Source organism: Poecilia formosa, unplaced genomic scaffold, assembly GCF_000485575.1.
Source record: "Poecilia formosa unplaced genomic scaffold, Poecilia_formosa-5.1.2 Scaffold72, whole genome shotgun sequence".
NCBI classification, from domain to species: domain Eukaryota; kingdom Metazoa; phylum Chordata; class Actinopteri; order Cyprinodontiformes; family Poeciliidae; genus Poecilia; species Poecilia formosa.
This window is the reverse complement of record NW_006800011.1, coordinates 1,570,809-1,597,547: the sequence shown is the minus strand read 5'-3', so window position 1 is coordinate 1,597,547 and position 26,739 is coordinate 1,570,809. Positions and strand designations below refer to the sequence as shown.

At 40.2% G+C, this 26,739-nt stretch overlaps 3 protein-coding genes across 3 annotated transcripts in view; all 3 read left to right on the top strand.

Moving 5' to 3' along the window:
- Positions 1–1,294, top strand: part of LOC103140576 (adhesion G-protein coupled receptor G4-like) — an 11,096-nt gene extending 9,802 nt beyond the window's left edge. The window contains exons 5-6 of the mRNA XM_016673219.1: positions 983–1,035; positions 1,101–1,294. Coding sequence (XP_016528705.1) covers positions 983–1,035; positions 1,101–1,294 — 247 coding nt within the window. The remainder of the gene's footprint in view (positions 1–982; positions 1,036–1,100) is intronic.
- Positions 628–15,489, top strand: LOC103140520 (patched domain-containing protein 1-like). Its single transcript, XM_007555702.2, has 4 exons — positions 628–1,710; positions 6,102–6,822; positions 12,569–13,239; positions 14,301–15,489. The coding sequence occupies exons 1-4, from the start codon at positions 1,294–1,296 to the stop codon at positions 15,399–15,401; spliced, it is 2,910 nt and encodes a 969-aa protein (XP_007555764.2). The 5' UTR covers positions 628–1,293; the 3' UTR covers positions 15,402–15,489.
- A 4,605-nt stretch (positions 15,490–20,094) lies between these two features.
- On the top strand, positions 20,095–23,751 carry LOC103140574 (patched domain-containing protein 1-like). Its single transcript, XM_007555783.2, has 3 exons — positions 20,095–20,137; positions 20,821–21,491; positions 22,553–23,751. Exons 1-3 carry the CDS (start codon positions 20,095–20,097, stop codon positions 23,651–23,653), a joined length of 1,815 nt encoding a protein of 604 aa, XP_007555845.1. The 3' UTR covers positions 23,654–23,751.
- The last annotated feature ends 2,988 nt before the right edge of the window (positions 23,752–26,739 follow it).

The following is a 26,739-nucleotide window of genomic DNA, read 5'->3' as shown; positions in this document are numbered from 1 at the left end:
AAAAAAAAAAAAAAAACATAGTACTAGTGTAAGAATAAAGTAATCATATTGTTACAATCTGAGCTAGGAGCATGTCGATATAAACGCAATGCCACGTAGCCACCACAGGGGCCGCTCTAACTTCGAATTGCCCTCTTTGGCAAATTGAAAATAAATTGAGTTTTATAATAAGATTAGACAATTAATAATTTATTTTTGATTCATTTGGGCCTTGATAGGAGAGGAAAGCCTGGACTTTGGGTATTTTTCCCCTACAAATCGACTTTTTTCACCAGGATTTTGTGTATAATGACACATCAGTGTCCAATGAGCTCCACAGGTGAACGATCAGAGATGAGTGTGAACTCCACATCTCTTCTTCTCTTTTTATTAAACACCTCCACGCTATAAGCAGATTGGGAGTCAGCAGGTGTGTGTGTGTGTGTGTGTTTTGACTTTAGTTTAGGAGGGGGGATGGGTGGCATCACCGTTTCCATAGAAACGACATGTTGTACAGACAAAAGACTGTAATTTGTATGGTTTCCGTAGCAACAGGCAACACAATTTAGAAAGTTGTGCCAGGTGAGAATAGGATGGTGAATAAATTAGTGTTTTTCCAAAACCATGTTTGAACTGACTTGTTAGATTTCTCCTGATCTGCTAAGAGATCCGACACACAACAGTTTTATTGGTGTCTCCGCATCAGAGAGAGAGTGAGTGAAAAGCAGGAGGCGGAGCAGCAAAGGAGCCCGATCAAGATCGGATTTCTGGCTTAAAGGGCGTTAATTAGCGGTGTCTGGCTGGGTGGGTGGGCTGGAGATGCCACGATGAAGGGGAAATAAAAGACAAGGAGGAAGGCACGCTGCAGAGGGAAACCAGATCGGGCTGATCTGGGTTGCATGCAGCCGGCGTCCTTTCCATTGCGTGCACCGCGTCACTCACCGACCCGCACATTCACCCAGCTGGACCACCCTTCAGGCTGCGTGGTGACTTGATGTTGCAGGGCGGAGCTGGAGCGTCTTATCTGCAAGGCTGGTCCCCGCAACTGCGTGCAAAGTGATTGTTTGGTGAGTTTTCTAGGATCATGAGGAGTTGCTGAGATTTTTCTGTTGCGCACGCAGCCTGCAGAAGGCATCAGTTTTGCTTCGTAACCGCAGCGGATGAGAAAACTCCGCGAAAAGAGCGAGCAGCAGCGCCGCGGGGACCGCAGCAGGTTGGGATTCTCCCCCGGCTGCTGACCTCCTGCTCCGGGGGAAGATCTCCCCACGCCAGGCGCCTCCTCCTCTTCTCCACCGATGCGTCCGGCGGCCCCTGATGCTCGGCGGCGCTCCGGGGCTTTCCGGTCGGTGGGAGAGGCTCGAGCAGCGGCCGCGCGCCGGTAGGATGCTGCGCCAGGTGTTGCACGCGGGGCTGAGGACGTCATTCCACGCACTGGGCCGGTTCGTGGCCGGTCACGCGGTGTTCTTCGCCTCGGCGCCCGTGCTGCTGGCCATCCTGCTGGGGGCCAGCTTCAGCCGCTACCGCGTGGAGGGGGACGTGGAGAGCCTGCTGGCGCCCAAGCACAGCCTGGCCAAGATCGAGGGCAACCTGGTGGAGAGCCTGTTCCCCGTGAACCGATCCAAGCACGCGCTCTACTCCGACCTGCAGACACCTGGACGCTACGGGCGCGTGATCATCACCGCCCGAAGGGGCAGCGTGCTGGACCCGGTTCACCTGGAGACCATTCTACAGGTGAGCACACACTTTGGTCCCAATGTTAAGAAAACTAAACTTGAACTTGAACTTAAACGCCCAGCAAAGAAAAATGTAATCAAGAAATTAACTAAGTTAAGTACATTTGTAATTAGAGGTAAATTTCATTATTTAGGGGTCAAATTTTGACGATAAATTTTGCTGGAAGATAAATTGTCCCATGAAATCATTGCGATAAACGATAATGTTTTGAGATCATTTTCAAGTAATATTATGGTAATAATATAATAATAATAATAATAATAATAATAATGCAAGAATAATAATGCAAGAACAGATTCTCAAATCTGTTCTTGCATTATTGAAATTATAATTTAAACTTTAAATTATAATCAACATTTAATACTGAAACTGGAAGACAGTTTAAATATCCAAAATAAATAAAGCAACAGAAATAAATAAAATGAATTAAGAAGTCTGTAAACAAAATTGTCCTTCAAAAAATGGGCTAGTTGAGACCAAAACACCAGACTGAAGACTTTTGTCATTCAGTTTTTGGCAGAAAGAGAGGTAGAAAAGAGGAGACAATAAATCTTGCAAATGTGATTAATTGATTTAATGCTTACTGTGACAGTTATGTTCCCCAGAGTCGAATTTCTCCGCAATTTCTTGCCTTTGCAACATGAAGGTGCCATCCAGTGTCTTTCTGCATGTAGTTTACATGTTCTGTGTTTGCTTTTCCAAAACACAACTGGTACTAATTAGTTTCTGTAGACTAAATTGTGTGTTCATGTTTGTCCTGTACATCTTTGATGGACTGTCTCTGTTTTCCTTGCCTCTTGCCCAGTGACTGCTGGAGATTAGATTCGCTGATATGGCTTGATAACAATAATTTACTATTATTGTTTTCTACAGTGATGTGGGTTGAAATATTGACCTTGGAAAAACAGACAGGAAGGAGGAGGATGGATGTAAAGTTGGATGGACAGAAAATGTGTAGATAGATAAATAAATAGTAAGGGCTGGCAATAAATCAATATCCCGATAGACACATAATCAATATCAATAGATGGTACTTCTGGCATTGTGGGAGATGTAGGCGGAGGAAAGACTTTAGCTGCTCAACCTCTCATAGCCAGCTAAGCTAGGTTGGTGGCATCAACTAACTCACTCATTCTTTGGTTACCTAGCAACTCACTCATTCTTTGGTTACCTAGCAACAACTTACTGAGTAACTTGGGCAGCAGCAGCAGTTCAAAGTTCCACCATTGTGTCTCGTAACTGCTTAAAAATTATACATATAAAAAATGAACAATGTGGAGTAAAATCTGTGGATAAAATGGGAACGCTCAAACCACCAGCTTTTGCGAGTGTTCCATATTTTTAAAATGAAATGAATAAATAAATAATTATTGATATCAACGGATATGAAATGGTTAAATCGTGATATGTTTTTCGTCCATATCGCCAGTCCTATGTTTTCCCCATGCGCAGTTAGCCTCTGAAGAATATCTTCTGTTTGTTTTTAGATTAACACCATACTAAAAGACCCAATTATTACCAATTTTCAGTGTTCTGGTTTTGATTTTTATCAGACTGTGATGGCATTTTAATAAGTTTATGAACTTTAATGTCCCTAGCCTGTTGACCTAACAGAGGGACTGTGGTAGATTTCTACATAATTAACCTTGAATGTTTGCTGCTGAAATGGGGAACATTAATTTGATCTGACTCACAGTTTTGGTGTCAGAAGTGTTTAGAAAATGGTAAAGCTTATGAAACAAATCTTTATTTTTTTCATGGCATTACAGCCAAACATCCAGGTTGGATTTGCATTACATTTGGTGAAATCAAGTTCCAGTTTTCCTAAGTTATCTTCATAAGTTTTTTTATTGTTGGCAATAGCCTGTGTTTCCCAATTTGAAAAGTGACTAAAAGAGATGAATCTATGTCAACTTATATTTGGGCAACAAGTGATTACAGATTAAATTCTCATCATCTTCCTTGCCACCAATCATGAGATTCCCCAAAAGAGCCTCAACCTTCAGATTTATTCACTCCTTCCTCATTAGCATTCATTAAACCAGCAGTTTGTAATGAAAGAGTGTTTGCTTGTGCAATATTGACTGTAGTTATGATGGAAGAAATGATTTGCTGACTAATAATCTCAAAGAAAGTGAGGTCTTTTGTGAAGGGCTGCATCTTGCTGATGTTCTTTTCCCCCATGAAAAACATCAATGTGACCCGTTTTATGTACATGTTGCAGGAACACTGTTGGTCCGCAGGGGATTCCCGCAGTACAGTGGAAATGCTCTGTTTCAGGGCTGTACATCATTTCCATCTCACAGGCTGCAAGAAGCAAACAGAGTGGTGCATAAAGAGATAAATCCACTGTTACATAATCTGATGATGTCTGCAAGGCCTGAGATTCTGTAATTGTTCTCCTCTGTGCCTGCAGTCGGCCACCGTGTGTGTGTGTTATAACGTCTCCCTGCAAGCCTTTTAATGTTCCTTAGAGAAGGGAGCTGAACTTGTTGCATGCAGTGCCCAGGATCAACAGAGACTGGTGGAGGGAACATAACCGGCTGTGACTCATTCAGACAAGTTACTGCTTCCTCTGACACTAACAAAACCAGAAAATATTCCTGCTAATTTTGAGTCAGTAAAACCTTACGGAGGAAGCTAATGGTTTACTATGCTACCATGCATTTAGCTAGCTGTTTAATAATGCACTTCCCCAATATGCGCAAAAGGTTTTCTGAGTTTAAAAGGGAACTTTTTAATAGTTTTTAATAGTTTTTCTTAGTATGACCCTAATATTTTGTTGTGGCATGGTAAAATTTTGGAAAAAAAAAAACAAAAAATTTCCCTTTCTGAATAAATGCACTGAAATAGATTTTCCAAATCTTTTAGTGTGAGATTTTGCTGCTATTAATTGTTGCCTCATTAATAGGCATTTGCAATTGAAAAGTTTAACTACTTTTCTATATCTTAGCTAATAACAAATTTTAAATCTTATTATATTTTCACACAAATCACAGATCTGAAAGCTGAACTTGCTGCCTGCTTAGTCTTTGATGAAATACCTGCAGTGTCTTGGAGTTATTTAAGGCAGCATCCTTCAAGAGCCTGAATCCTGTTCACATCTAGGGCAAAATGCACTGAGCTTGCTGCTTTGTGGATTAAACGCCATCGATCTTCAGTGAAGTTTTGCTCCAGAACTTTACAGAATCCTCTCCTCATTTCAGGCCAAGAAAAGAAAAAAAAAAGAAACACAATAGAAACTGAAGTCTTCATACAGAAGTCCTCTTAAAGGTTGATGCAGCACTCTGAGGTGGTAGTCAGCTCACTGTGCCAATGACTGGCATCAAGGCTGTTGCCTAGCAACCGGCACTGTGGATGCTGGCACTGTTATCTCGCCAGATAATAATAATTATAATGGTTTGGGGGTTTTCACTATAGTTTAGTTTTGTTTGTCCAATTGACTTAGTTTTTAGAGTGTTTGCTAGTTTTCATTAGTTATTATTGAATAAATATAGTTTAATTGTTATTAGTTATAGTAGTAGTTTGAGTTTTTCATACCCTGGTAGGTAACACTTTATTTGGACGGGTGTGCATAAGCCTAACATGACACTGTCATGAATGTTTATGACTGTTGTCAAACATTATTTGATAAATAATGACACTTTTAATGCAAAGTTCTGTTAAAACTTGCATTAAAAGTCCACTAAAAGTGTTAACTTTGCATTGAAAATGTCAGAATTTAGCAAATTACACTTTGCAGTAATAAATATTTCTGAAAACTCCTTCATGTTTGTGACAGATTTGAAATCATGTTTATGACAATGTCATTTCAGTCTTATCCGCACCCCTTCAAATAAAGCGATACCTTTTGGTTCATTTTAGTTGCAGAAAACAAAAAGTATTGTATTGTGATTATCTATTCTATACAATGATTTGGTACTTAATACACAACAGAAGACACGGTTCTCAAAACATTTATTCAGTTGTTGAACCAACCAACCGTTTTCTCCCAACTTTTGCCGACACCATTTTGCGGACTAGTGTAAACGTGGCCAGGAGCCGTATGGAATGACGTAATTTCCCAACTGCTGACGTAAACTTCTTATGAGGTGGAAAAATGATACTACATCCGTAATTTATTTATATATTTTTAGTTTTATAAACACGCAATACCGTTCCAGTTAGTTATAGCTTTTCCCCGTCAATTACAATTTTTATGTACTTTTTTAATTTCAGATTTCGTTCGTTAGCTTTAGCTAACTTGCTAACTATAATAAGCTTGGTGCAGTGAAGTGTCAGCACGCTCCGCCATACATCTTCGAAACGCAAAGTTTCCGATAAAATAGGTAGCAGCTGAAACTTTTCCTTAAAGTGGGAAGGAAACAGAAACTCTGCTTCTGTCCCAGCTCCACAGGCGGATCTACCAGATGCAGGTGACGGTCCCGGCTGCGACGGCGGGCTCCAGCGGCTTCAACTACTCCTTCTCCTACCTCTGTCTCCCCGACGACAAGAACGTCTGCATCGTGGACGACATAATCCGGGCCATGGAGGAGATCCAGTCAGCCCGGACTTCCAACCGAAGCGTCCCGGTTCTGCACTACCCCATCACACAGCTGGCGGACGGGAGGCAAGCGTACATCGGGCACCAGCTGGGCGGCGTGCAGGGCTGGGGACCCGGCGGGGCGGTGCGGCCTCAAGGGACGGGAGCCAAGGGGGAGGGCGTCCGATCCGCAAAGGCGGTGCAGCTCACCTACTACCTCCAATCCCGGAGCGGGCTGATGGATCGGGTGGCAGGTCGGTGGGAGAAAGCCTTCTGTGCCGAGCTGAAGCTCTTCGGAGCGTCGCGTCCAAAGCTGGGGCTTTATTCCGCCACGTCTTCCTCTCTGCGGACTGACTTCCAGTTCTCCTCCGTGCTGGCACGTCGCCCCCTGCTGGCGAGTTTGGGAGTGTGCGGGGTGCTGGCCATCCTCTGCTGCTCCATGAGGGACTGTGTGAGGTCCAAACCCTGGCTGGGGATGCTGGCTCTGCTGTCTGTGGCTCTGTCAGGACTCACTGCTGCTGGGATCCTGAACCTGACCGGAGCTACATACAACTCCACCTACCTGGGAATCCCTTTCGTCATGCTAGGTAAGTTTATTGGTTGATACAACGAAGATCAGAGGGGTAGAGTTCCCAAAATGTTCCCAAACATTGTACTCAAGTAATGATAGCACTACTTTAACATATTTTTACTCGAGAGTAAAAGGTAGCTGCCTGAGAAAGTGGTCAAGAAAGAGTAAAAACAGTATTTGGTAAAATGTCTACTCAAATACTGAGTAACTGATCAAATTATCAGTTAATAATTAAAAGTGACATCATCAGGCGCACCAAAATATAAGAGAGAACTGGAAATGTTGGTATTTTAAGGACAAAAATTACAATAATTCAACCAAAAATAATAAAATCAGGCAAAGGTAATTTTTTCAAACCAGTTTCTTACAATTAAAAATTTATTAAACTTTAACAAAAACTGCAGGTGTGTGTCTGTGTCTGATGAGTTTTTGGTTAAAACATGTTTGTTTTTCATTCAGTGGGTAGAAAATCCAGAAATTTCAAAATTTTCTTTTGCCTGATTTTGTTATTTTTTGTTACTTAAATGAATTATTTTCATTTTGGTCCTTAAAATACCAGAATTTCCACTTAAATTTATTTTGGCCAACTGATGACGTAATTTCTAAATATTAAATGAGTGATCAGTTACTCTGTACTTTTTACCAAATACTTTTTTATTGGCGCCAACCTTGGTATCGGCCGATATTAGTCATTTTTTAAGATATTGGTATCATCTGATTAATAAAACTGGGCCTGTTTGAACAACTGCTATTTATTTTTGATTTATTTCTGGTGGGCCTTTTTCCCAAAAGGTGTCAAAATGGTAGCGAAATATATATAATGTTAAATATCGTTTACTATCCATAATAGTAATATTGGATATCAGCCCAAATCTGAATGTAAACCTGTTGGAGGCTGCAGGAGTCTTAAAACTGGGGTTGAGGTTTGAAGTATTGACTCATTGGAGTAAATACAAATGCAAATAAATTAGTTTTTCTTTAAATGTACAGGTATGGACAGTTTTTGCATCAGTTTATCATATAAAACCCCTTTGAAATACATCAGTGTTTGTGTTAAACGAGTATTCTTACAAAGCACGTTGATGCTGCAGCTGTGCTCCTCTTCTGGAACTCGTGGGATTTATTTTGCAGAGTCCTGTGGCTGAACGCCGTCTCAAACTAAACAGATCGTCAAAATGATTGACAGGCTGTAGGACAGGAACTCACTGAGGGGGCGGAGGACGAAACAAATGACACATTTTCTTACTTGAGGCAAATTCAGAACTAAAGCAAAGGTAAGAAAACAGGCTTCTGGTGTTGCAGCTGTTTAATGCGGATTTGGAGCAAAATCAAAAGGTTTTATTTAATAAATATATTCCTGCACCATACATGAATGTTTAGGGAGGTTTTTCTGTGCTTCATTTGCTGCAACTTCCTCTTTTATTGTTTAAAATTAGATTTTTGGTTAATTTGGTGGTTCCCTGCAGAGTAAACTCCATATTTGCTAACAGATCCAGTCGTCTGCATGCTGAGCTGCAGCTTGTTTACCGTCAAACACGGCTGACTCACATCGGGTATTGACAGATATAATGAACAGAGTGTCAGTCAAACCTCAAATGAAGGAAAATTAAACATGAGTGGATGAACATGAAGCTCTGTGTGCACACTGATAAAATACAGGATGTAACTGCTGATCCTTTTTCTGAGGCACTAATTTACATTAACCTTCATTACAGGGTCTCCTATTTTTTAAATGCAGGTTTATCTCTCGTTGTTTTAGTAAACAACATAAAAATTAAACATGGTTTAAAGGTTTATCTTTCCCTTTCTCTGACAGTTGATGGTTTTTGACATGTAGATTATTTTGCACTTTTTAGTTACTCATTTGAACATTACCTTTCTTTCTTTTCCAGCTGCAGCTTGTTTGTAATCACTCAGCTGTTTTCATAATAACTGCCTCTGTATAAATGTGCCCTGGTTTTTATTTTTATTCTTTAGTCTTTCTGTTAAAATCTACGGCGCCCCCTAGGGGACAGGGGGATAAAATGTATTTTATGTTCCCTCGCAATATGCTTACTGCAATATTTTCTGGTCTATTTTCAATACAGTCATGAATGTCAATTTAAAATTTCAAATATATGCACATTTATAGAGAATCTGAAAACATGTTTATATATTCTTAACTCCTTGGCAAAAAAAAATTATTGAAAATTGATTTATTCACTTTATGTTTGTTTCTGTAAGGTTGAGATGAAAACGGCCCTTTGTTAACCAACACAAAAAAGACACAATAGAAACTGTCAGATGACGTATTACCCCGCGATAATAACTCAGAAATAGTCCAAATAGTTTCTGTTTATCTTGGTTTGTGGTGAATTTCTATCCTAAAAAAAATATAAAACTTCAGGTATCTAACCAACGAGATCTAAACCTTACAAAAACCTCATATTACAGCAGAAAGACTTTCAGTTTTCAGTTACGCCGCATGAAATGACCAGAGACCGCAAAAGAAAGTTCATGTCCACCAGGGGGCGCCGTAAAATTCTCAACTTGCTCCTATATATATATATATATATTTTTTTTTGCCATTTAATTAAGCTTCATTTCTCTGTTGCTAAGTCTTCAATACATTTACTCTTTCAATACATAATAAAAATCTCAAAATGCTGAAACTATTTGCCTAAAATATATTGCTACCACACTTATTTTTTGTTGAATTTAATTGAACTCCTTAAAACGTAACTGTTTTTATTACCCGCATTAAAAATGCCTACATTGAGAGCAAAATTAAACTGAAATTAAATTCCTTGTTTGTGTGCAGAAACGTAGTAAATCAAAGAGATTCTGATTAGATCTTAAATTAAGTTTAATTGTTTCTACAAGGTGACAAAGAGGGCAGCTGACCAGAATACAAAACAAAATCTGATTAGGTTCCAGTGAAGCTTTAAATAATTGCAGTGAACAGGAAAAGTGCATAAAGAGACATGAAGTGTCTCCGAAATCCTGCATAAAATATTAATCCACATAAATGCAGCTGAGACTAGGTTCATTTTAGCAGCTAATTTAGTGATGAAGTGAGATGAGAGATGAGGAAAAGATGCAAATGAGAAGTGATTAGAAAACTGCTGGCCTCCTTATGGCGTCTGGAATATATTGACTTTATAGTAACTTCTCAAAGCAGCAGCAGCAGCGAAAACCAACATTATTTTAAAAAGCACAATACTAACATGTTTTAAATTCAATGATAAGAAAAATACGGCTAAAATTGAATCTATATTTGTTCCTCCTTACAAGTATTCAGGTTAGAATGGTCAAAAAGTTCAAACTAAATGGCAACAAGGGGTGTTAAAGGAAGATATTGAAAAATAGCAGCCTGTGAATAGCAGGCTACGTAATAGGAACACGTAATAGAAACGTGTTCCTATTACGTGTGTAATAGGAACACGTTTGTTCCTATTATTTCTTAGGAACAAACGTGGAGAGTAAAACTGAAAAATAAGACAGATGCTTCTTCTTCTTCTTGATTTTTATTAGCGGTTGGCAAAAATATTAGGTAAGCATTACTGCCACCAGCCGATGTGTGGCCACATGACAAAAATTAATTATGAAATAAAAATAAATTAGATATAGCTTCATATCCTCTACTTCCTGAATTTATCTGCAATAAATCAACAATGTCCAATTTAATTTTCATGTTACTAAGGTTCTTAATTAACTTGTTTCTCTGAATCAATGCAAAATAACATGTTTATTGTCTCATTTTCCCCACAATCACATTTCCCTGTCTGATGTTTCCCTATTAAAAATAATGTGCTGTTCAGTCCAGTGCGTTCAATTGTAAGTCGGGAAATAATTATCTCTTCTCGCCTGCTCCTTTCTGTTGTCATTTCTCCAAAAATAAGACAGCTAGAACGCAATCACCTGTTCACATGATGTACATGCCAAGTGTTAGCACTGCTGCTAGATTAAGTTAGCAAAATGGATGTTTTATGCTTAAATTGCAAATCTTGACTTGTGGGATATTTTATGGTTTAATTGCTTAGAGTAGGACAAAAAAACCCACATCTTTTCCAGGATCTTTAATTGTTGCTCCTTGTGACAAAGCTAATGCTAGCACTACAACACAGCTAGCAAGTACAAGTATTTAGAGAAATTACAGTTTTGAATTATTCAAAACTTGCAGGATTGTTCATAATTTAGTAGTTGCTAAGAGGAAAACAGAAAAAGGCAAGAATATAATACAATGCACTTATTGCTCCTTGTTAAATATGAGCTAATGCTAGTGTTCTCAGAGCTAGCAGCTAAAAGTAGAAGTTAGTTTTGAACTCCACCCATAGAAAACAAACAAACAAACAAAAAACATTACTTCCAAACTTGTGGGATTGTTTATGACTAAGTAGCTGCTATGAGGAATATATAGAGAAAGACAAGAATAAACATAAGTATACTATAACAAAATCACCACTTCTCGCTCCTTGTTTAATATGAGCTAATGCTAGCTTTCATCACCCTCTACCCTGAAGAAAAAACCCAAAAGTATAGTGCTTCCAGACTTGTAGGACTGTTTGTGATTTAGTAATTGTTTAGAGAAAGGAAAAAATTAAAACACTGAGTAAAACAGAATTGCTACTTGTAACGGTTTATGTACAAGCTAGTGTTAGCATTGCAACACAATTACATGAGTTAGAAAAGGAGCACTTTTAAACAACCATATAATTTCTTTTATAAATATTTTTTGTATGTGTAAGTCATATAGTCAGTTATTATGGTATTATTGCTCAGACATTCATCTAGTAACTATTGTCTACTAATATTTTGTTGTAAATATACATGAGTTAAAATGCTGTGTGTTTTTTCTGCTAAAAACCATCTTGTGCGCTAAGTGCTGTCCTCATCTTCTCCTTGCGCTCTGGGTCTCTCCTGGAAACATGGATTTAACACTTGTGTCATTTTGACACTCACACACTCTGCAGATCTTTCTCGCACACTTTTCTCTCCTGCCACCACATTAAAGTGTCAGTACAATGTGGCTCTGCTAAGGTGTTAAGTGTTTTGCCATGGTGAACTCGCCACAGGAAGAAGGGTGTCCGTGTGTCACTGGTGACTCATGGACGCCATGGCAACCAAAGTGTAAAAAAAAAAAGCCAATGAAAACCATCTGTTCCACATATACAGTATAAATATTTATGTGAATGCTTGCACGTGAGAATGAGCATGAATGGATTACTGTAATATTTAAATTTCAAATATTCATATTTATGAATGGAGAGAAAAAAGCAGGTTTAATTTGAATTTTGAGTTTAAATGTGTTAATAGATTTCACTGCAGCTTCACTTACCAAGAGTGGTTGTGGAAGTTGTGGGAAAACTGCTTTTCATGGTGTGTTACATCCGTCATTTCATGCATCTCTGCTTCAAACAGACTCGAGGTGTGACAGTTTTTCAACTTCCTGGTGCGATGACATGATTGGTCTCAAATAACATGAAACTAGAGTGAAACCAAAATGTCCAGAGGGGCCAATTTGATGGGAATTGGCTGGCTTTGACGCCATCTGTTTAAAGTGGCTGTTAATATTGCTTTAATTGACCTTTTTGAACAGTTGAGGGTAACACTTATTGGTGAACAGCTATTTACTTTCCAGTTGAGAAAATCTTTTATAGTTGCCAAAAACATGGGAACAAAATCTGTCTTTTTGGCATATCCAATGTTCTTTACTTGGCATTTTGCTGGGTTTTTTTGTGTAATTGGGTGTAGATTTTAATTCTCGTTGCCGTCTCCAACAGGCCACGGTCTCTTCGGCTCCTTTGAGATGTTGTCGTCATGGAGGCGAACGCGGGAGGATCAGCACGTAAAAGAGCGAGTGGCAAGCGTCTTTGAGGATGTCATGCTGCGTTTCTCCGGCTCCACCATGATCCACCTGATGACGTTGGGTCTGGCTGCCTCGCCGCTCACCAACATGGAGGCCGTCCGCCTCTTCTGCCGCAACGCCGTCCTTGCCATCACCATCAGCTATATCTACATGCTGTCCTTTTACAGCTCCTGCCTGGTGTTTACAGGCTACTTGGAGACGAGGTATAGACATGGCTGCTTCTGTCGGCGAGTACCAAAGCCAGACCGGCTGGACTCGAAACCGGCTTGGTACCGGTGTTTGATGTACACCCGTTACCAAGATGAGACGCAATCAACCAACCCGCCTAATATGCCAAATCCTAACCTAACTCACATGGCAAACAGTTCTGGTGTTCATGGACACATGGCTAACTCCATACAAACACACTCGCCCCATCTCCCTCATTCAACAACAACCGCAGATCCTCATCCTCAGGACTGCCATCTTTTGCTGGGATGTGTTCGACATTGCTATGGAGACTGGATCACCAACACTTACGTCAAACCCTTCGTAGTTTTACTGTATCTGGTTTACATCTCCTTTGGATTGATGGGCTTTCTTCAGGTGAGACACAAACACATTATGATCTGAACAAGGTCTTTGCAACTCACCTCCACATTTCGTAACACCTTTTGGTGAAAACCAAGATTTTTAAGAATGGCTTGTAAAGTAACTTAGGTTTTGATATATAATTACTTAGATTTGGTTGGCTTCTTTCAACTGTTGCTTTGTCAGCTACAAGCCTCAGGAGTGGTGCTATGGTTTGAGGTTTTTCTGTTTGTCCTAATCCTCTCTTTATCACCAGTAAATGTTGGTCTTACGCTGGAAAGGTCATTGATGTTGTGGCAACTGTGAACAATTAAGTCAGGGGTGTCCAAAATCAGTGATCAAGGGCCCCGGTATCCTGCATGTCTTTGTTCTATGCTTGGTTCAACACACCAAAATCAAATGATGGCTCATTTTTAGGCTTCTGTAGAACATTGTTAGGTTGAAGAGATAGTCAATACCAGGGTGTTGAACTAAAACATGCAGGATACAGGATACAGACCCCTGGGGACATTGTTTGTCTGCATCAGAGTTTGATCACACATTCATACCTCCCAAAACGAGCTGGACTTTCTAGGCAAACAAGCTAGAGTTTGAGCAAAGCAGACTAAACAAGGTTTGGCAAAGTAGCCTTTCCTTTGCCAAAGGCTGCAAGCGTCAAATCAACAACAGGCGTACCTGAGCCTTAGTCAATTGACCGTTAGTCAGATGACTCCGGGTCATCTGGACATGGTATCTACAGCTAGTTGATCTGTAATTGTTGTTGATTATATTGGTATATGGGCAACCTTTGGTGACTTTGAAGCTCAATACTCCTCTACCTTATTTTTTAAATTTCCTACTTTACAAAAATGACCAAGATCAATTGGCTTTCTTTGTGTCATATCATATTCACCGCCCATTGATCCCTAGAGTCTCTTGGAACAAATGCTATTACCTCCAAATTAGGGGCAATAGGAATGAGGGGTTAAAACGTTGGGTTATAAACTTCCAGATACTTTGACAAACTCAAAAAAATGAAGTTTTAATTGCAAATTCTTCTTATTGTCACTGAATAAATATATTTCTGTTTCCAACAGGTGACCCAGGGCTCTGATCCCAGTGCATTGGTTGCCACGGATACAGCAACAGTGTTGTACACGCATGCACAGCATCGGTACTTCAGCTCCTACTCGCCAGTGATTGGATTCTACATCTATGAAAGTGCCCCCTACTGGAATGCCTCGGTGCAGCGGGACCTGCTGGAATATGCCAAAGGCTTCCAGAGGATCAGCTGGCTGGAGGCGTACCTGAGCTACCTGTCCGACCGCAACCAGTCCACCAGCCAGTCTCGCGAGAACTTCACCCGCACTCTGCGCCACTCCTTCCTGCACGAGCCGCAGTTCGCTCACTTTGCAGACGACATCATCTTCGCAGAGCGCGGACAAGGGGAGGAGCCAGACGTGGCGGCCTCGCGCATCTTCTTGGTCGCCAAGACGACAGAGAACAAGCGCGAGGAGATGTCGGTGCTGCTGGACACTCTGCGCCGCTTGTCTCTCACCTCTCGGGTTCGCTTCCTGATATTCAACCCTTCCTTTGTGTACTTGGACCGGTACGCGACGGCGGTCAGCTCCCCCCTCAGACACTCACTGCTGGCGGTGCTCTTCCTGTTGGGTCTGTCCTCTTTGGTCGTCGTGGAGCCGCTGGTCTCCCTGTGGCTCGGACTCACCCTTCTCTCTGTCCAGTTTGGGGTTCTGGGCTTCATGACTTTGTGGGGCGTGGAGATGGACTGCGTGTCGGTGCTGTGCCTGATCACGGCTTTGGGTCACTCGGCGGACTGCAGCGGCCCCCTCCTCTGCGGCTTCGCCTCGGGCCGCGGTGAAAGCAGGACTCGCTGGGTTCACCTGGCATTGGAGCGACACGGCATTCCTTCCCTACAGACACTTGTGTGCTACAGCGCTGCCCTGGTACCCATCTGCGCTGTGCGCTCCAACCTCACCCGCACACTTTTTCGCTGCCTCACTCTGACGGCCGTGTGCTCGGCCCTGCACACTCTGGCCTTCCTGCCGACCCTCCTCACCTTCCTGCCTCCCTCCAAGAGCAGGGACAATCGGCCAGGAAGAGAGGGCCAGAGACAGGAAGTGGAGTGTGTTGAAATGAATGACAGCACCAGAGTAGTGGACCAGATCACCACTGTTTGAGCACGTAACGGTTGAAAGGTTAGCAAAAGGGGCAGTATTATGTAAAATCAACTTTTTTTAGCTTTCCATCAGGTTATGATGTCATTCCCTCATCNGTGTGTCTGTGTCTGATGAGTTTTTGGTTAAAACATGTTTGTTTTTCATTCAGTGGGTAGAAAATCCAGAAATTTCAAAAATTTTCTTTTGCCTGATTTTGTTATTTTTGTTACTTAAATGAATTATTTTCATTTTGGTCCTTAAAATACCAGAATTTCCACTTAACTTTATATTTTGGCCAACTGATGATGTAATTTCTAATATTAAATGAGTGATCAGTTACTCTGTACTTTTTACCAAACACTTTTTTATTGGCGTCAACCTTGGTATCGGTCGATATTAGTCATTTTTTAAGATATTGCTATCATCTGATTAATAAAACTGGGCCTGTTTGAACAACTGCTATTTATTTTTGATTTATTTCTGGTGGGCCTTTTTCCCAAAAGGTGTCAAAATGGTAGCGAAATATATATAATGTTAAATATCGTTTACTATCCATAATAGTAATATTGGATATCAGCCCAAATCTGAATGTAAACCTGTTGGAGGCTGCAGGAGTCTTAAAACTGGGGTTGAGGTTTGAAGTATTGACTCATTGGAGTAAATACAAATGCAAATAAATTAGTTTTTCTTTAAATGTACAGGTATGGACAGTTTTTGCATCAGTTTATCATATAAAACCCCTTTGAAATACATCAGTGTTTGTGTTAAACGAGTATTCTTACAAAGCACGTTGATGCTGCAGCTGTGCTCCTCTTCTGGAACTCGTGGGATTTATTTTGCAGAGTCCTGTGGCTGAACGCCGTCTCAAACTAAACAGATCGTCAAAATGATTGACAGGCTGTAGGACAGGAACTCACTGAGGGGGCGGAGGACGAAACAAATGACACATTTTCTTACTTGAGGCAAATTCAGAACTAAAGCAAAGGTAAGAAAACAGGCTTCTGGTGTTGCAGCTGTTTAATGCGGATTTGGAGCAAAATCAAAAGGTTTTATTTAATAAATATATTCCTGCACCATACATGAATGTTTAGGGAGGTTTTTCTGTGCTTCATTTGCTGCAACTTCCTCTTTTATTGTTTAAAATTAGATTTTTGGTTAATTTGGTGGTTCCCTGCAGAGTAAACTCCATATTTGCTAACAGATCCAGTCGTCTGCATGCTGAGCTGCAGCTTGTTTACCGTCAAACACGACTGACTCACATCGGGTATTGACAGATATAATGAACAGAGTGTCAGTCAAACCTCAAATGAAGGAAAATTAAACATGAGTGGATGAACATGAAGCTCTGTGTGCACACTGATAAAATACAGGATGTAACTGCTGATCCTTTTTCTGAGGCACTAATTTACATTAACCTTCATTACAGGGTCTCCTGTTTTTTAAATGCAGGTTTATCTCTCGTTGTTTTAGTAAACAACATAAAAATTAAACATGGTTTAAAGGTTTATCTTTCCCTTTCTCTGACAGTTGATGGTTTTTGACATGTAGATTATTTTGCACTTTTTAGTTACTCATTTGAACATTACCTTTCTTTCTTTTCCAGCTGCAGCTTGTTTGTAATCACTCAGCTGTTTTCATAATAACTGCCTCTGTATAAATGTGCCCTGGTTTTTATTTTTATTTTTATTCTTTAGTCTTTCTGTTAAAATCTACGGCGCCCCCTAGGGGACAGGGGGATAAAATGTATTTTATGTTCCCTCGCAATATGCTTACTGCAATATTTTCTGGTCTATTTTCAATACAGTCATGAATGTCAATTTAAAATTTCAAATATATGCACATTTATAGAGAATCTGAAAACATGTTTATATATTCTTAACTCCTTGGCAAAAAAAAATTATTGAAAATTGATTTATTCACTTTATGTTTGTTTCTGTAAGGTTGAGATGAAAACGGCCCTTTGTTAACCAACACAAAAAAGACACAATAGAAACTGTCAGATGACGTATTACCCCGCGATAATAACTCAGAAATAGTCCAAATAGTTTCTGTTTATCTTGGTTTGTGGTGCATTTCTATCCTAAAAAATATATAAAACTTCAGGTATCTCACCAACGAGATCTAAACCTTTAAAAACCTCATATTACAGCAGAAAGACTTTCAGTTTTCAGTTACGCCGCATGAAATGACCAGAGACCGCAAAAGAAAGTTCATGTCCACCAGGGGGCGCCGTAAAATTCTCAACTTGCTCCTATTTTATTTTATTTTTTTTTGCCATTTAATTAAGCTTCATTTCTCTGTTGCTAAGTCTTCAATACATTTACTCTTTCAATACATAATAAAAATCTCAAAATGCTGAAACTATTTGCCTAAAATATATTGAACTCCTTAAAACGTAACTGTTTTTATTACTCGCATTAAAAATGCCTACATTGAGAGCAAAATTAAACTGAAATTAAATTCCTTGTTTGTGTGCAGAAACGTAGTAAATCAAGGAGATTCTGATTAGATCTTAAATTAAGTTTAATTGTTTCTACAAGGTGACAAAGAGGGCAGCTGACCAGAATACAAAACAAAATCTGATTAGGTTCCAGTGAAGCTTTAAATAATTGCAGTGAACAGGAAAAGTGCATAAAGAGACATGAAGTGTCTCCGAAATCCTGCATAAAATATTAATCCACATAAATGCAGCTGAGACTAGGTTCATTTTAGCAGCTAATTTAGTGATGAAGTGAGATGAGAGATGAGGAAAAGATGCAAATGAGAAGTGATTAGAAAACTGCTGGCCTCCTTATGGCGTCTGGAATATATTGACTTTATAGTAACTTCTCAAAGCAGCAGCAGCAGCGAAAACCAACATTATTTTAAAAAGCACAATACTAACATGTTTTAAATTCAATGATAAGAAAAATACGGCTAAAATTGAATCTATATTTGTTCCTCCTTACAAGTATTCAGGTTAGAATGGTCAAAAAGTTCAAACTAAATGGCAACAAGGGGTGTTAAAGGAAGATATTGAAAAATAGCAGCCTGTGAATAGCAGGCTACGTAATAGGAACACGTAATAGAAACGTGTTCCTATTACGTGTGTAATAGGAACACGTTTGTTCCTATTATTTCTTAGGAACAAACGTGGAGAGTAAAACTGAAAAATAAGACAGATGCTTCTTCTTCTTCTTGATTTTTATTAGCGGTTGGCAAAAATATTAGGTAAGCATTACTGCCACCAGCCGATGTGTGGCCACATGACAAAAATTAATTATGAAATAAAAATAAATTAGATATAGCTTCATATCCTCTACTTCCTGAATTTATCTGCAATAAATCAACAATGTCCAATTTAATTTTCATGTTACTAAGGTTCTTAATTAACTTGTTTCTCTGAATCAATGCAAAATAACATGTTTATTGTCTCATTTTCCCCACAATCACATTTCCCTGTCTGATGTTTCCCTATTAAAAATAATGTGCTGTTCAGTCCAGTGCGTTCAATTGTAAGTCGGGAAATAATTATCTCTTCTCGCCTGCTCCTTTCTGTTGTCATTTCTCCAAAAATAAGACAGCTAGAACGCAATCACCTGTTCACATGATGTACATGCCAAGTGTTAGCACTGCTGCTAGATTAAGTTAGCAAAATGGATGTTTTATGCTTAAATTGCAAATCTTGACTTGTGGGATATTTTATGGTTTAATTGCTTAGAGTAGGACAAAAAAACCCACATCTTTTCCAGGATCTTTAATTGTTGCTCCTTGTGACAAAGCTAATGCTAGCACTACAACACAGCTAGCAAGTACAAGTATTTAGAGAAATTACAGTTTTGAATTATTCAAAACTTGCAGGATTGTTCATAATTTAGTAGTTGCTAAGAGGAAAACAGAAAAAGGCAAGAATATAATACAATGCACTTATTGCTCCTTGTTAAATATGAGCTAATGCTAGTGTTCTCAGAGCTAGCAGCTAAAAGTAGAAGTTAGTTTTGAACTCCACCCATAGAAAACAAACAAACAAACAAAAAACATTACTTCCAAACTTGTGGGATTGTTTATGACTAAGTAGCTGCTATGAGGAATATATAGAGAAAGACAAGAATAAACATAAGTATACTATAACAAAATCACCACTTCTCGCTCCTTGTTTAATATGAGCTAATGCTAGCTTTCATCACCCTCTACCCTGAAGAAAAAACCCAAAAGTATAGTGCTTCCAGACTTGTAGGACTGTTTGTGATTTAGTAATTGTTTAGAGAAAGGAAAAAATTAAAACACTGAGTAAAACAGAATTGCTACTTGTAACGGTTTATGTACAAGCTAGTGTTAGCATTGCAACACAATTACATGAGTTAGAAAAGGAGCACTTTTAAACAACCATATAATTTCTTTTATAAATATTTTTTGTATGTGTAAGTCATATAGTCAGTTATTATGGTATTATTGCTCAGACATTCATCTAGTAACTATTGTCTACTAATATTTTGTTGTAAATATACATGAGTTAAAATGCTGTGTGTTTTTTCTGCTAAAAACCATCTTGTGCGCTAAGTGCTGTCCTCATCTTCTCCTTGCGCTCTGGGTCTCTCCTGGAAACATGGATTTAACACTTGTGTCATTTTGACACTCACACACTCTGCAGATCTTTCTCGCACACTTTTCTCTCCTGCCACCACATTAAAGTGTCAGTACAATGTGGCTCTGCTAAGGTGTTAAGTGTTTTGCCATGGTGAACTCGCCACAGGAAGAAGGGTGTCCGTGTGTCACTGGTGACTCATGGACGCCATGGCAACCAAAGTGTAAAAAAAAAAAGCCAATGAAAACCATCTGTTCCACATATACAGTATAAATATTTATGTGAATGCTTGCACGTGAGAATGAGCATGAATGGATTACTGTAATATTTAAATTTCAAATATTCATATTTATGAATGGAGAGAAAAAAGCAGGTTTAATTTGAATTTTGAGTTTAAATGTGTTAATAGATTTCACTGCAGCTTCACTTACCAAGAGTGGTTGTGGAAGTTGTGGGAAAACTGCTTTTCATGGTGTGTTACATCCGTCATTTCATGCATCTCTGCTTCAAACAGACTCGAGGTGTGACAGTTTTTCAACTTCCTGGTGCGATGACATGATTGGTCTCAAATAACATGAAACTAGAGTGAAACCAAAATGTCCAGAGGGGCCAATTTGATGGGAATTGGCTGGCTTTGACGCCATCTGTTTAAAGTGGCTGTTAATATTGCTTTAATTGACCTTTTTGAACAGTTGAGGGTAACACTTATTGGTGAACAGCTATTTACTTTCCAGTTGAGAAAATCTTTTATAGTTGCCAAAAACATGGGAACAAAATCTGTCTTTTTGGCATATCCAATGTTCTTTACTTGGCATTTTGCTGGGTTTTTTTGTGTAATTGGGTGTAGATTTTAATTCTCGTTGCCGTCTCCAACAGGCCACGGTCTCTTCGGCTCCTTTGAGATGTTGTCGTCATGGAGGCGAACGCGGGAGGATCAGCACGTAAAAGAGCGAGTGGCAAGCGTCTTTGAGGATGTCATGCTGCGTTTCTCCGGCTCCACCATGATCCACCTGATGACGTTGGGTCTGGCTGCCTCGCCGCTCACCAACATGGAGGCCGTCCGCCTCTTCTGCCGCAACGCCGTCCTTGCCATCACCATCAGCTATATCTACATGCTGTCCTTTTACAGCTCCTGCCTGGTGTTTACAGGCTACTTGGAGACGAGGTATAGACATGGCTGCTTCTGTCGGCGAGTACCAAAGCCAGACCGGCTGGACTCGAAACCGGCTTGGTACCGGTGTTTGATGTACACCCGTTACCAAGATGAGACGCAATCAACCAACCCGCCTAATATGCCAAATCCTAACCTAACTCACATGGCAAACAGTTCTGGTGTTCATGGACACATGGCTAACTCCATACAAACACACTCGCCCCATCTCCCTCATTCAACAACAACCGCAGATCCTCATCCTCAGGACTGCCATCTTTTGCTGGGATGTGTTCGACATTGCTATGGAGACTGGATCACCAACACTTACGTCAAACCCTTCGTAGTTTTACTGTATCTGGTTTACATCTCCTTTGGATTGATGGGCTTTCTTCAGGTGAGACACAAACACATTATGATCTGAACAAGGTCTTTGCAACTCACCTCCACATTTCGTAACACCTTTTGGTGAAAACCAAGATTTTTAAGAATGGCTTGTAAAGTAACTTAGGTTTTGATATATAATTACTTAGATTTGGTTGGCTTCTTTCAACTGTTGCTTTGTCAGCTACAAGCCTCAGGAGTGGTGCTATGGTTTGAGGTTTTTCTGTTTGTCCTAATCCTCTCTTTATCACCAGTAAATGTTGGTCTTACGCTGGAAAGGTCATTGATGTTGTGGCAACTGTGAACAATTAAGTCAGGGGTGTCCAAAATCAGTGATCAAGGGCCCCGGTATCCTGCATGTCTTTGTTCTATGCTTGGTTCAACACACCAAAATCAAATGATGGCTCATTTTTAGGCTTCTGTAGAACATTGTTAGGTTGAAGAGATAGTCAATACCAGGGTGTTGAACTAAAACATGCAGGATACAGGATACAGACCCCTGGGGACATTGTTTGTCTGCATCAGAGTTTGATCACACATTCATACCTCCCAAAACGAGCTGGACTTTCTAGGCAAACAAGCTAGAGTTTGAGCAAAGCAGACTAAACAAGGTTTGGCAAAGTAGCCTTTCCTTTGCCAAAGGCTGCAAGCGTCAAATCAACAACAGGCGTACCTGAGCCTTAGTCAATTGACCGTTAGTCAGATGACTCCGGGTCATCTGGACATGGTATCTACAGCTAGTTGATCTGTAATTGTTGTTGATTATATTGGTATATGGGCAACCTTTGGTGACTTTGAAGCTCAATACTCCTCTACCTTATTTTTTAAATTTCCTACTTTACAAAAATTACCAAGATCAATTGGCTTTCTTTGTGTCATATCATATTCACCGCCCATTGATCCCTAGAGTCTCTTGGAACAAATGCTATTACCTCCAAATTAGGGGCAATAGGAATGAGGGGTTAAAACGTTGGGTTATAAACTTCCAGATACTTTGACAAACTCAAAAAAATGAAGTTTTAATTGCAAATTCTTCTTATTGTCACTGAATAAATATATTTCTGTTTCCAACAGGTGACCCAGGGCTCTGATCCCAGTGCATTGGTTGCCACGGATACAGCAACAGTGTTGTACACGCATGCACAGCATCGGTACTTCAGCTCCTACTCGCCAGTGATTGGATTCTACATCTATGAAAGTGCCCCCTACTGGAATGCCTCGGTGCAGCGGGACCTGCTGGAGTATGCCAAAGGCTTCCAGCGGATCAGCTGGCTGGAGGCGTACCTGAGCTACCTGTCCGACCGCAACCAGTCCACCAGCCAGCCTCGCGAGAACTTCACCCGCACTCTGCGCCACTCCTTCCTGCACGAGCCGCAGTTCGCTCACTTTGCAGACGACATCATCTTCGCAGAGCGCGGACAAGGGGAGGAGCCAGACGTGGCGGCCTCGCGCATCTTCTTGGTCGCCAAGACGACAGAGAACAAGCGCGAGGAGATGTCGGTGCTGCTGGACACTCTGCGCCGCTTGTCTCTCACCTCTCGGGTTCGCTTCCTGATATTCAACCCTTCCTTTGTGTACTTGGACCGGTACGCGACGGCGGTCAGCTCCCCTCTCAGACACTCACTGCTGGCGGTGCTCTTCCTGTTGGGTCTGTCCTCTTTGGTCGTCGTGGAGCCGCTGGTCTCCCTGTGGCTCGGACTCACCCTTCTCTCTGTCCAGTTTGGGGTTCTGGGCTTCATGACTTTGTGGGGCGTGGAGATGGACTGCGTGTCGGTGCTGTGCCTGATCACGGCTTTGGGTCACTCGGCGGACTGCAGCGGCCCCCTCCTCTGCGGCTTCGCCTCGGGCCGCGGTGAAAGCAGGACTCGCTGGGTTCACCTGGCATTGGAGCGACACGGCATTCCTTCCCTACAGACACTTGTGTGCTACAGCGCTGCCCTGGTACCCATCTGCGCTGTGCGCTCCAACCTCACCCGCACACTTTTTCGCTGCCTCACTCTGACGGCCGTGTGCTCGGCCCTGCACACTCTGGCCTTCCTGCCGACCCTCCTCACCTTCCTGCCTCCCTCCAAGAGCAGGGACCATCGGCCAGGAAGAGAGGGCCAGAGACAGGAAGTGGAGTGTGTTGAAATGAATGACAGCACCAGAGTAGTGGACCAGATCACCACTGTTTGAGCACGTAACGGTTGAAAGGTTGGCAAAAGGGGCAGTATTATGTAAAATCAACTTTTTTTAGCTTTCCATCAGGTTATGATGTCATTCCCTCATCACAAACATACCTGGATTGTTGCCTTGATTCTTTAATGCATGTTAGAGAAATCCTCTAATCTCCATGGAAACCATTCTGCTGTTCAAAACACCTGGGCGGACATATCCCCGCCCTCAAAGTGCATCTCCTCCCCCACTCAACTCCTTCAGACTAGTCAGCAGCAATTAGCAAACACTTAATGGAACTGCGTGTCTGGTGGAGCCACTTCTCAGTGCAACGCTGGTAAAAACGTTGTTAAAAGGGTTTATAGAGGAGCCATATTGTGATAACTTCCTGAAAACCAAGTTTCAGAAAGAAAATTAAAGAGACAGAAGCCCAATTTCAAGGCGCTAAATTACGAAATCAAATTTCTGTGAAGTCATACAGCATTTTGAAGGTAACGCAGTTACTTGATTGTGCTGCAAAATGGCGCTATATGTCAGGAAAATACATAATACTGCCTCTTTAAACAGGAAAAATATGAAATATAGACCATAAGAAGGAGAAAGGCAGGCCTGGATGAAACGTGTCTCCTGTCTGTTGGTGGGGCGACGCGGCATGTAAATGAGTTTTCTCCCAATCACAGATTGAAAATGTGCCTGGATGTAAACACTTTTCACTTTAGGACTCGCTTTAGATTCGACCCTTTACTGCCTACTGCTGTGTTTACTTTCTGTTGCCATATCATGTTGCACAATTTCAGCTTGGGTGGCCTGAGGTAATCCTCTGTATTACTTAGTATTTCTACTTTAATGCTGGACAAATAAAGTCAGAATAAGAGAATGTGATGTTTGTGTTTGCCTCTTTTGCATCCAGAAATGCTTCAACTCTTGTTTCAACAAAGGAGTTTTATTGAACTGACAGCTTTATTGATCAGATGATACTTTGTGGGCACTAATGTAGTTCTCATTTTTATTATTATAACATTAGAAAGAAAATACTATATTTTCTCAGAATATAATTTAAGATTTTTGAGTAAGTTTTGTCCAACTTGATATAAAATCCGACTTGCAGGTTATTTTTCTAACTCAAAACAGTAATTACTAATATTATTACTTATTTCCAGAGATTGTAAAGTAACTTTTGTATTTGTGAAAGTCTATCTGAAGTTTGTTTTTTAACTTTTCTTTCTGTCTAAATAGAGAAGCCACACTTTAAATGTGTAAAATTAATAATTTTCTTTAAGTAAGGTCAGAATTAAGGGTTTCACAGGTGTAATTTCTTTTTAAATTAAAATATGGTCACCTTATGGAGTACCACAAGGCTCAGTACCTGGACCAATCATCTTTGCGATATTAATGGGTCCACTTAATAAGATTGCAAAATTATTTTGGTTATTTTTTTTTATTTTTTATTTCATTTATTTATTTTCTCAAATCACTTTTGGAAAGAAAATGGTTTTATTTTAGGAATCTTTTAGTAATGCGGATATTTTTTTTTGCTGTGCTCTTTTTGTCTGCATTTTATTTGTTCTTTTGCATGTTGGCCTTTAATCACATTTTTGAAAGCCATTAACAGATTCCTGAAAGAATCCTGACAGAATTAGAATAATTTATTTAAATTGGCAGGTTACCTGGTACATACCTGACATTTAAGCATATTTTAACGTCATTCTTGTGTTTTATTTTCTAAACAGTGAATGAAAGCTCTGATTTCTTTCCATCTCTGTGTTTTGTCTGCAGGTGAAAGCCGAGTTCGAGCTCTAACAGTTAATCCTTGCAGCTGAAGATGAAGGTGTGCACGTGGGAGTTCAAGCTATTGTTAATACATTCGTCTCTTTGGCGTGTTCTTGAATGAAACCGTTGTTCAGGCTCTTAGTAGGCGCCACAGCCGTCAAAGAAAAACCCACAACCTTCCCACCCAGGAGCTCTGCCAGTAAACTTTATGATAAAAATGTCACTGAGCAATGAAGCGTTTGGGCACAAAAGAGAGTTTATGTGTGAAATATCTCGGATTTTCCAACAACCTCTGGATTATCTGCAACGTCTTTGGAAATATTTTAATATCCGAGGCAAAAGTGGAATGTTTTCGAAGGTATGTCATGTTAGATCTGGTGCACAGGGATAATTTAAGAAAAAAAATGAATCAATCAAACATGGTGGATGCAGGATGAGCAACTTTCCTCAAATTATCAATGTGGTCTATCAAAAGATATTCAGTTAAAACCAGAAGTACCACAAATCTGGGATAAACTAACAGAAAACTACAAACCAGCTGAAACACTGACTTCCACTAAGTGTGCTTAAATATTATGTTTTCAATCAAATCAATGCAATTTTTATCTGTCCCTCCAGTTTCTTGAGAACTATTGAGCAAATTCACACAAAATCAAGAAATCCCCCAAACATTTTTGTGGTTATAATTGGCAGTTTAATGCAGATTTTTCTTAAAAATTGTCAAAACCTTTATTACTTGTATTAAACAGCTGCTTTAGCTTTAATTGATGTCAGATTGTGGTCCATGATCTATACAGCAAAAAATAACAGTTCCATTTACCGTCATAAACAAAGGGGAAATATTGCAAATATTTCCAAATTAGTTCCACAAACACTTTGATTTTTATTGCAAAAAAAGATGCTCAATAATATTATTTAATTTTAAGAATTCGCTGATATTTTAACAGTTTGTGAACAGATGTTATCAATACATCCTGGCACTTTAAAAGCATTTATGATCTTAATTTGGCCCAAAACGGAACTGAGTTTGACACCCCTGCTTTAAGGAGTCACAGGAGAAAGAAACTGGAAATATTTATGCGTGTTGAACTGACAGAGGGTAAAAGTGCTGAGTCACTGAATGTGGAGCAGCAACTCTGCAGTTCAGCTGCGCTCCACTGATCCGACACAGCCTCGTTTCCCCCCATAAAAAAACAAAAACAAAGCCTGACACCTGATATGCAGCGGGAAAAATACCGCTTCCAACACTGCCCTCTTGTGGACAAAGTCAAGAACAGCACGAACCCTCGTGGTTTCGCAAACACACGCCCGCCTCAGGCAAGCGAGGGTGCAGCGTG